The 10,865-nt window shown below is 42.8% G+C and overlaps 1 protein-coding gene across 1 annotated transcript; it reads right to left on the bottom strand.

The window, feature by feature from the left end:
* Window positions 1-1,254: 1,254 nt before the first annotated feature.
* Window positions 1,255-2,282, bottom strand: LOC119060022 (glyceraldehyde-3-phosphate dehydrogenase-like). Its single transcript, XM_053656414.1, is given in 2 exon segments — window positions 1,255-1,481; window positions 1,484-2,282. Coding segments are annotated over 2 exon segments (999 nt in total). The 3' UTR covers window positions 1,255-1,281.
* Window positions 2,283-10,865: the final 8,583 nt, after the last annotated feature.

Genomic DNA, 10,865 nt, shown 5'->3' on the forward strand with positions numbered 1-10,865 from the left:
CTTACATCTGCTGAGCACTGTGTTCACATGCATTTGCCTTTTGTTATTTATAATAATTCATTGAGAGCTGGAAAGTCTTCTAATCCTCATTTCATAGAAGAGGGCCCTGATCCCAGAGAGGTAAACGACTTGTCGAAGGACACCTACAGCCTGGGGCGGGAGAGTCCATGAGCCAGACACCAGGGCTCTTTCCATCTCATCTGTTTGCTAGTATAGGTGTCCCTGGTTAATTTATGACTCTATAAAGTCTTTTTGTTATGATAGTTTTCCCTTACTTCAGAGTCTGGGTCCATAAGCACCATGTGGAATGAGATCATTTTCCTATAAAACATCTGTGAATAAAACTGTTTCACGAATGATTTCTTAGGTATCCATCAGGCATATGTTTGCCTACCGAGTCTTCTGCATTTTTAAATGTTTGAGGGGCCTGCTTGGGGGAAAGAAAATTGTTTCTGACATGCCCTAGTTTCAAATAATGTTATCAATGGGCTGGTGAGTGTGCTAGACACAGAGATAGCTTCCACCCCCATTTCTGCCTGTCCTTTCTGCCTACCTCTAAAAGCCATTTTCCCACAGTTTTTTATGAATATATGTATTTTGTTACAAAATATAGCAAAGTATGCCTTACTGGTAATCCTAAATCCTATATATGCTCATCCATAACTACTTGTAACATTTCAGATGCACCTCTTCCATTTTTCTTTCAGCCTTTTCAATCCTTTTTTGGTCCTATATTTTATTTGGTTTGTTTTTTTAAATTCACGTCATATTGTATTTCTTGCAAAATTAGCACTTGCTTTTAATTTTTGAAAAATCAATTTATTTTACAGTTACAGTTTATGTACAATATTTTATTAGTTTCAAGTATACAATGTAGTGATGAGACATTCACATACCTTGTGAAGAGATCACCCTGACAAGTCTAGTACCCATCTGACACCATACCTAGTTATTACAATATGGACTATGATCCCTATGCTGTGCTTTATATTCCCATGGCTATTTTTATAACTGGCATTTTGTACTTCTTAATCCCCTTTACTTTCCTCGCTTACTCCCCCAAACCTTCTGTATTCTACTTTTTTTTGGCTGGGTGCAGTGAACTTTATTGATGGTACATGACGAGGCAGGGATCCCTAAGCCCCTCCCCTCTTTAGGGGGTCTAGGATGGAAACTGGAGGTCAGGAGATTCTCAGTGTGTTGGGGGATGAATTTGGGGCAAGGACTCCCAAGCAGCTGAGGGTCTCTTCCTATTGCTGGGGCTAGTGGTCCATGGGACTCTTACTCCTTGGAGGCCATGTGAACCACAAGGTCCACCACCCTGTTGCTGTAGCCAAATTCATTGTCATACCAGGAAATGAGCTTGACAAAGTGGTCATTGAGGGCAATGCCAGCCCCAGCATCAAAGGTGGAAGAGTGGGTGTCACTGTTAAAGTCACAGGAGACAATCTGGCCCTCGGTATAGTCCAGGATGCCCTTGAGGGGCCCTCGGATGCCTGCTTCACTACCTTCTTGATATCATAGTATTTGGCAGCTTTCTCCAGGCAGCAGGTGAGATCCACAACTGACACACTGGGGGTAGGGACATGGAAGACCATGCCAATGAGCTTCCTGTTCAGCTCAGGGATGACCTTGCCCACAACCTTGGCAGCACCGGTGGAAGCAGGGATGATGTTCTGGGCAGCCCCTCGGCCATCACACCACAGCTTGCCAGAGGGCCCATCCACAGTCTTCTGGGTAGCAGTGATGGCATGGACTGTGGTCATGAGTCCCTCCACGATGCCAAATTTGTCATGGATGACCTTGGCCAGGGGAGCCAAGCAGTTGGTGGTGCAGGAGGCATTGCTGGCAGTCTTCATGGAGTTGTCATACTTGTCCTGGTTCACACCCATCACAAACATGGGAGCATCCGCAGAAGGGGTGGAGATGATGACCCTCTTGGCTCCACCCTTCAAGTGAGCCCCAGCCTTCTCCATGGTGGTGAAGACACCAGTGGACTCTACAACATACTTAGCACCAGCATCACCCCATTTGATGTTGGTGGGATCTTGCCCCTGGAAGATGGAGATGGACTTTCCTTTGATGACAAGCTTCCCGTTCTCAGCCTTGACTGTGCCTTTGAACTTGCTGTGAGTAGAAGCATACTGGAACATGTAGACCATGTAGTTGAGGTCAATGAAAGGGTCATTGGTGGTGACAACGTCCACTTTGCCAGAGTAAAAGGCAGCCCTGGTGACCAGGCACCCAATATGGCCAAATCCATTCACTCAGATCTTCACCATCCTGTCTCAGGGTTGAGGCTCCTGGCACTGCGCAGGGAGATGCGGCTGTCTGTTGAACAGGAGGAGCAGAGAGTATCTACTTTTTAAAGTTAAAGTTATAGCATAAACATTTCCCCATGTCATTAAATAAATCAAAGTGTATCCTAATGGTGAACTATTATACAGCCATGTTTATAAAAAATATTTACATTTTTTTTTAATTTTAAGCCAAAGGTTGTTTAAAATTAAAATGATGAAGGTAGGTAAACCTAAGTCATTTCCTGAAACTTTCTGGCAATTCTGACTATGAGAATACTTTTTTCATGGTCTGTTCTAAAAACCTCATAGCCTTTAAACATTTTGTTAAGAATCTGCCAACTTTATAAGCAAAAAATTATACCTTTTTCTATTTTATACATCTATTGAACCTAGACATGCTTGCTCTTCTGAAGTGTTGTCATTTAAATTTCTAGCTCCCTTGCTTTGTGGTGTTCTACAGATCTCTCATTTGGTCCAATTCCCCCACCTCAGTGTGAAGGGAAGCTTGCCTGGGCCCAGGGGCTGTTGGTGAAGGTGTTTCCTTGCACAGTCTCTGCTCCCTGTCTACTTGCTGGTTAGGAGAATGTTCTTCCACCTACAGCTCCCCAGTAAATTCAGCTGGACTGAGGAGGCATCTTCTTCCCTCCTTTTCTGCCTATTTTTCTGAAAAGTAAAAATACCCAAGTACACAACAAAACTCCCTCAGCATGCTCTGAAACTTTCTACAGTGTTTTACGTAGTAGGTCTACAGCTCCCATGATGCACTGTGTCATCACAGCCACTTTTTTGTGAGGCTGTTTTGGGAGTTAAGAAACTGCATTTTTATTCATGAAAAGGACAGATGAAAAGCAGAGAAATCTTCTAAAAAATGGTACTGCTGCTATAGAAGGAGAGTCTTCAAGTTGTGTGAAGCTCTCATCTTTCAGTCAGAGGGCTGAGAGTAGGGGACATGCAGAGTCCCGGGCTCTCCCTTCAAGTGGCAAGGATGCTCTGTGTCAGGTGACCAAACATGAGTCACACACCAGCCCACGGTTCCTGAAGTAGTGGAGATCTTCCCAAATTCTAACAATAGGTCGGTTGCCAGTATCAGAGTCAATGTAAGATGTTTTCCTCTTTCACTGAATATGTCTTTACAGATAGTTTGATTGGAATATCAGTAGGTGAGTTACAGCCATGCTCTTTAATTTTTGTAAAATGAGAAGCTTCTACTCATACATTTTAATGACAATATCTGCCTTCCAGGACTACTACTTGTGCAGATATATCTTACATGTCTCCCCTGTTTCTAAAACGAAGAGGCCTTTTTGCCACCCAGAGAGCAAGTTCTGTAATGGCATTTTGTACAGCAGATGGTTTTTTGCACTGACTTTCTCAGAAGAATCTGCCAAATAAGGAAGAGAACTGATATTTTTCCCCTTTGAAACACCTGCCACATTTATTCATCACCATTAAGGACACCAAACTCTGGACAGTGGACCCTGTGATGTGTAAGATTTGTCTGGCTCTTACACATGTCAGAAGGTAAATAATAGTGCAATATCAAACATCTTTCTTTTTTAAAAAGTTCCCAGTTTGATAAAGAAAAATGATACCACTAATTCTAATTTTTCTTTCTTCGATTATTTGCTAGTAATTGTTTTCTATAATTTTGCCATTGTTGTTTCTCATGAATTGCCTTGAAATAGTGTTCTGGTGCCTTATTTAGGAAGCATGGTTCTGGTTTGTCTTTTCATTTGCATTGGGGAGAATTCCACCCTGCGGTGCTGATAGCCCCCACCATTCCCATTCTTTCCAGGCCCTTCTGGAAAACCTACATGACGTTTTCTAATCACTTTGAAACTCCCTGCCTCTTTTCAAAAGCTTTCTTTGATTCACCTCACTTAAAAACTCGCAGTCTGACTTCTGTTCTCATTGTTCCTCTGATACTGCCCTCGAGAAGACCATCCACGATGTCCCAGATCAGTGGGTTACCCTTACCCGTATCCTCTGTTACCCCTGCGCTGCAGCTTGTCAAGGCCGGGCAGGTCCACTGTAGCTTCAGGGAGACAGAAGAATATGCGTGGAGCCGCGGAGATGCTTGACACGCCTTTATTCACAGGTAGGTGAGACACACCTACTGTCTTTTTGTACTACTGGTGAACAAAACCAGCAAAAAGCCAGACAATTATATAACACAGCATAATTCTTCACGTTATGGGGACAGTTTATTGGACCCAGTCTCAAGGCTATGAGCACATTACCTATCGGCCCTTTCAAGGCTGTGGGAACACTGGTTCTCTTAGTTACCCAGACACCTGGGTGAGGAAGCCGGACTGCCTCCACTTTCCCTGCAGCCCCTTTGTGACATTTGGTACTTGTCATTAGGTCCGCTTTACATGGAAGCTGTGTCCCTTTTCAGCATCCGTGATCTTGATTCTGCTCCGGAGGGAGATCAATGACATTGTGGACAGAGTGAGGGTCACAGCGCTGCCACTAACTCCTATATGGTTGAGCCAGTTGCACACCAACTTCAGGTTAATCTGTTGGTAAAACTTGGATTATAATATCTACCTCTCAGGTATGCCATGAAGATCAAAGGCCATAGTGCAGGTGAGAGCATTTCTGTGTCATAGTTAAACATTTATTCACTCAACGACCACACATGTAGAGCCTGGTAAGGACCAGGAGCTGTTCTGGGATTAAAGGATGCCATGGTGACTCTGTCTATAGGAACTTACAGCTTCTTGAGGGAGTCAGTGTAAATCAAATGATTTTACATAAAGTTAAACAGTTGAACTGTGATAAGCTTTAGAAAGAAAAAAATATAATGTGCTGAAAGAGGATGTAATGGGGAGACTTGATCCTCTCAACAGAAAAGTAGTAGGAGCTTCCCTAAGCAGTGGCCACTGAATTGTGAATGATGCGTAGAGGGCAATGAGGCAAAGATATGAAAGAAAATGTTCTCATAGGCAAAGTCCCTGTGGCAGGAGGGAGCCTAGCAGGCCCCAGGGACAGCAAGAAAGACACAGAGGGAGGGAGACAGCGGTGCTTGAGAGGTTAGCGGTTACCAGAGCTTGTGTGGCCTTGCAGGCCATGCTGAGATCTGATATTACCTCAAAAGCATGGGAAGCCATCGGAATGCTTTTAGTGTATCCGTGCCATGGTCAGATCTGTGTATCTTGGAAATCGATGGCTACGTGTTGAGGCGGTTGGAAGAAGACCACAGTGGACCCGAGGAGCCTGCTTCGTATCCTTTCCTTATAATGGCTGTGCTTTCTCTTCTTGTCCCCGTTCCTTCATGGTTCTGGCCTCTAGATTGAATTTTTAACCACTTGTTGGATATGTCTACCTGGCAGCTCAGAGATTCAGGCACATTCTCTTAGTCTCTGCAGGTGGAGCCTGGGAAAACATCTTTGACTGCCCTCCCTGCCTTGACCTTCATTTCCTACCAGGGATCAGGTTACATTAGTGTCTAGATGGTGATGGTCAGCCTACAGGGCCTCTTCAGTGCTCTCCTGGACCATCATGAGACTATGTTTCTGAGCCCCATTTTCATCCACAGATTTGCTCCGTTCCACTTTATCATACACAGTGCTGTTTCCAGACTGATATTCTAAAAGATATCTCCAATTATGACTTTTTCTTGCTTAACCTTTTCAATCGCTTTTCATCTACTCTGAATTCTAGTCAACTGGGTGTACTTGCTGTCCCTGTTTCCCTGCTATAGAATAGATGCTGTGGATGGGCTGGTGCGCTCCATCCAATCCATTCTGCCTTTGTTTCCACCAGTGGGAGTCCTGGTCATCTTTAATGCCTGAGCTGAAATACCACTGTTGATAGACATTTGAGGACTCCTCTGATCTTACATGAAGTTTCCTTCCTATTGGAACACTTACTCTCCTGTCCTTAATGACATGTCACCTTGAGATTTGTATTACACGCATACTGGGTATTAGTCTTAGTCTTAGCCTTTCTGCTGAGCTCTTTTATCTTTGGGATCTGAGATCATAGATTACCCACCCACAAATTAGATATAACACTCATGTCTGTGCCTTGTGCAAGGAGGATGCTTGATAAATATTTACCAAGTTGGCATGTCTGTTATAATAGATAATTATGTGTACACACTCAAACTCACTTTTCTATTCCTTTCTTCTGTGATGTGCTTGCTGCATCATTTTGGAAGTTTGGAGCGAATAATTGCTATACATTCTTCTCATGACTATTCTCTCTTTCCCATCTTCAAGTGTACAAATATGACAAAGACATTCTTGTATTGTATGTTGTAAGAAGAAGAAAGAGGTAAACCAAACAATTCCTTTTACGTTTCATCTTGGTTAGAAGCCAACATAAATGCTTGTGCTACAAGAACAAGCGTATTTCCTGCTGTGAAGGCTTGGCTGTTTATCCTGGGACCCCCTCTACCACTAGCTACCCTCGAATGACTATTAACCCCTGCTTTGAGCCAGCAAACCAGATGTGGGCTTTTTAAGCAAATTATTGGTTATTTCACCACATGTCGTTTTTGCAGTTAAGTGTTTCCAGCTTCTCAGAGCATTCCACACGAATAACATCATATTTTTCCTCCTACCTGTTAATTAACATAATTATTTATCAGCCCCAAACCACAGCTTGAGTTTGTTAAGTGGCTAGCGGAACATATATTCACTGGATGGAGCCCAATGCTGCTGGAGAGAACAATTCCGCAATAAACAAGGGGAGTGGTGTGGGGGGTGGAAGCACACTCCATTCCTCCGCTTGCTTCTGGGGACCCATCGTTCAAGCTCAGGCTACACCCCAGGTGTTGGCTGGGTCTCCCAATAACTAGTCATTGAATCAACATGTTGTTTAGAATGAAGGGTTTGTCAAGTGATCTTATGTTCCCACCCAGGTCCAATATTAGAAACCTGTCTATGTAGCTCAAAAGGGTTAAACAATGAAATGGGGTAAAACCCTATTTCCTGCCACGCTCCAAATCTCACTGGCATGTTCTTGGGATTAGCAGAGTTCTGATGTTCCTGCCCACCACTCTCCTTCCCTGTCACCTGGGAAAAAATAGTAGCACTTTCTTTAACAACAGTAGTTCTCAAGGTGTCATTTGGGAGCTTGGAGGGTCCCTGAGACCCTTTCAGGAGATCTACCAGGTCAAAGCTATTTTTATCGGTCTGGGCAAACATTGTCTTCTTTCCTCTCCTTCTCTCGCAAGTTTGCAGTGAGCTTCCCAGCAGCTACGTGACGCACGATATGATGGCAGGTCGGGTACGGAAACAGAAACAAGGAACCCGCTGTCTCCTCTTCAGTCAGAGAGTGAATGAGACACAGTCACCAAACTGTAAACCAACGCGATCCTTTCCACTACTTATTCTTTGGAAAATGTACCCATTATTCACAAAAGTATGCTTTTTGTATTAACATGTCATGTTTTTATTGTTATTTTTTAAATAAATTAATACAGAAATGATCACTTTTAATTTCTAATGTAGTGATCAGCAATAGACATTATTATCCACACAAACAAAAGTATTTTGGGAGTTTTAATAATTTTAAGAATGTGAAAAAGTATTGAAACTAAAAAGTCTGAGAACCACTGCCTTTCACATGTCATTTATATGAAAAGTTTGGATGCTACCAAACCTTTATTGTTATATTAGGCAAATGGCATGTTCCTTACCAGGCATGTGTTTGAGGTCTGTCCAGAAGCTATCCAGCCATGTAATATGAAAAATAGAGACATTTATTGAAGAAGATACAAGGTACAAGAAACACTGTACACAGGACAATGATGCCTCAGTCCCCTTCAAACTAGGAACCTTGGGACCTCACACAGTTTTCCCAATTGCCATCAGCTGCCTCATCATATTTTCTTAAATCTCATCAATGGTATGAAATATTTTCTCTTTCAAGGTGATATTAATTTTGGGAAAAACAAGAAGTCACAAGACATCAAATCTGGGCTCTAGTGGGCCTGAGTCACCTGGGTGATTTGATGTTTCCCCAGAAAACTCTGTACAAGATGTGATGTATGAGCAGGCGTGTTGTGATGAAGCTGCCAATCACCAGTTGCCCACAGTTGCAGCCGTCTGAGTCACCCCAACAATTCCCTGGCAGAACGTTCAAGCTTAATGCAAAATTTATTGCAGATTTGTTGCTCAACTATCTCAGTCATTTTGAATGTGACAGCCACACAGTACACATGGTCACCCAGTGGCATCTACTGCCCCTGCTGACTAGTCCCATGAAGTTGTCATTGTTCACACATGCACATTCCAGTCCACTCTCCTCGGCTGCCAGATTACATGGATGTCACCCAAACTGTCCTTGTTATGTTAAAAATCGCTGGACCTTTTTCCAGACAGACCTTTGTATATGTAGCATTTTAACACTTTGACAAGGGCCATGACAAATGGCTCCGTCTATAAGTTATCACAGTCACCTGAGATGACCTCCACAGCCCTGAGTCAGCCTGCTCTAGACACCAACCTTATGCTTGGTTACAATCAAAGCGCTGTCAGGGGAAGACGCCAAAGGGATGAGAGAAACTGGTAGTTATGGGGTTAAGAACCAGGAAAAAGAGTCTTGGAACTGAACCGATGCTTGGGGAAATACTTGTGGGTAGTAACACTAGCTATCTACAAATTTTCTCCCTCCAGTATTATTCCTTGAGAGCAGAAAACCCGTCTTCAGCATTCAGCTACTGCCTGCGCTGTGGTTTTTGTGAAGACAGTAATCAGTAGGTTGCAGGGGACTTCATGTGAAAGTCACAGTGGCTCCAGGCTGGACCAGAGATGGATACATGTCCAAAAGTTTAAGTAGGAGTTTAAATGGCTGAACCACAAAACGTTTGGATTTTGTTCCAATTCCTGTAAAGTTGACCCCACTTCAGGACTTCCTATGACTATATTCTGCATCTCTCAAAGCTCATTGACAAAAAGTGTTTCCAGCAAAGAGTGGTTTATTAGCACATTAGTGCTCACCCTCACCATTCCATCCTGAGAAAAACCTCTCCCACACACACAGCCAAGAGGCATTTCCATTCTGTTTGCAGAACTCAAGTAGCAACTTGTTCACACCATTTTGATCAGGGCTGCAGCCTCTCCAAGAGTAGAAAGAATTATAGCAACTATTCAATGAATCAGTTTTTATTGAACTTGTAGAGACATCATGATGAGGGTGCAGATATTTATAACACAGCCTTGGAGTGCTGGGTTATAAGTCCTTTTAATATTAAGATCCATATTTCAGTGACTCATTGTTCTTTCCTGCTCATGCATTGCCTCAGCATCTCTCAGAATTACCCTCAGTGATTTTAGGAGGCCAAATGTGGAGATGTCTCAGTTTTGCTAAGAAAAATGCCTGATTAGCTTAGATATTAACTCCTATGAGCATCAATTTGTTAGCCATCCAACCCAAAATAGCTCCATTTTTGTCACTTTAAAAATATTACTTACCATTATTTCAACTTGCCTTTTTAAATTGCTACGTGTATGCATTAACTACCTCCTTCCATTAAAATGAACTTTATGAGGCAGAAGCTTGTCTTGCTCATGCTATATTCCAAGCACCTGGAAGAGTGTCTGGTGCGTATTAGGCTCTCAGTATTTGTTGGGAAAAAGAATGACGTTACCATGCCCTCACTGAAAATGCTTTTGTCTGGATGCAGCCACTTTCCTCTGATGGGGTTCACTCTGAACCTCAGAAATTTAAGTTCTACTAATTGTTATGGTATACTTCAGCAAGGACAGACTCAGAGAGTAGCTTAAGAGAGGGTGTCTATCACTGAATTGCCTGTATTCAAATTGGGTGCTGTATCAGTCGGGGTCTTGCAGGAAACAGAAGTTAACCTTTGAATTCTTGCCTCAGGTACTGCCTACTCTGATCTCCTTAGCCTAAATTTTCCCCTGGCTTTAATGTAACTCTTCCATTAGGAAACATACGGGCTTTTTAGACGTTAGAGTGAATTTAAGCCAATGTATCAACGTTCCTGTAGTGTCCTCTATTTAATGGTGAAATCGACCAAACTCAGTACACTTTGGCTCCATCTGAGCGCATTTCAAGCTGTGGCAAACCTTTGTTCCTGCTCTCTCCAATGACTTGCTACGTCTTAGTCTTTGGAAAGCAGCTACCTTTTGAAAGAAGAAGAAAGGACCCATATGATCCTTGTCTCTTTGTCATCTCTCTCCAGTGCTAGGGTAGTCCACTGATTTTCACAGCTTTAGCTATCACACTTGTGTGGATGACCCTTAAATATTTATCTCCATCACTGATTTCCAGTCTCCCACTGTCTGCTTGAACATGTCTACTTAGATGTTCCGTATTCTCAAACACGGCCAGAAGATGCAAAACAGAATTCCTTATCTTTACTTTAAAACATATTCTTTAATTATGTTGCTTATTTGTACCAGAGATAACACTGTTTCTACCATCTTCCAGTTTCAAAATCTGGTAATCATGTGTCATGCATGGTTCCTCCTTCTTTTTGGCTCAGTTCTTCACTGCTTCCTAACTGTAATCACACACACTCCTGTTTAGGTCACTCTGTAGAGGGCTGGGATAATTTCTCCAAAATTCTGCATTTACTATGCCACT

This window comes from Artibeus jamaicensis, unplaced genomic scaffold, assembly GCF_021234435.1.
Source record: "Artibeus jamaicensis isolate MK-2021 breed Jamaican fruit bat unplaced genomic scaffold, CSHL_Jam_final scaffold_1964, whole genome shotgun sequence".
Lineage (NCBI taxonomy): Eukaryota > Metazoa > Chordata > Mammalia > Chiroptera > Phyllostomidae > Artibeus > Artibeus jamaicensis.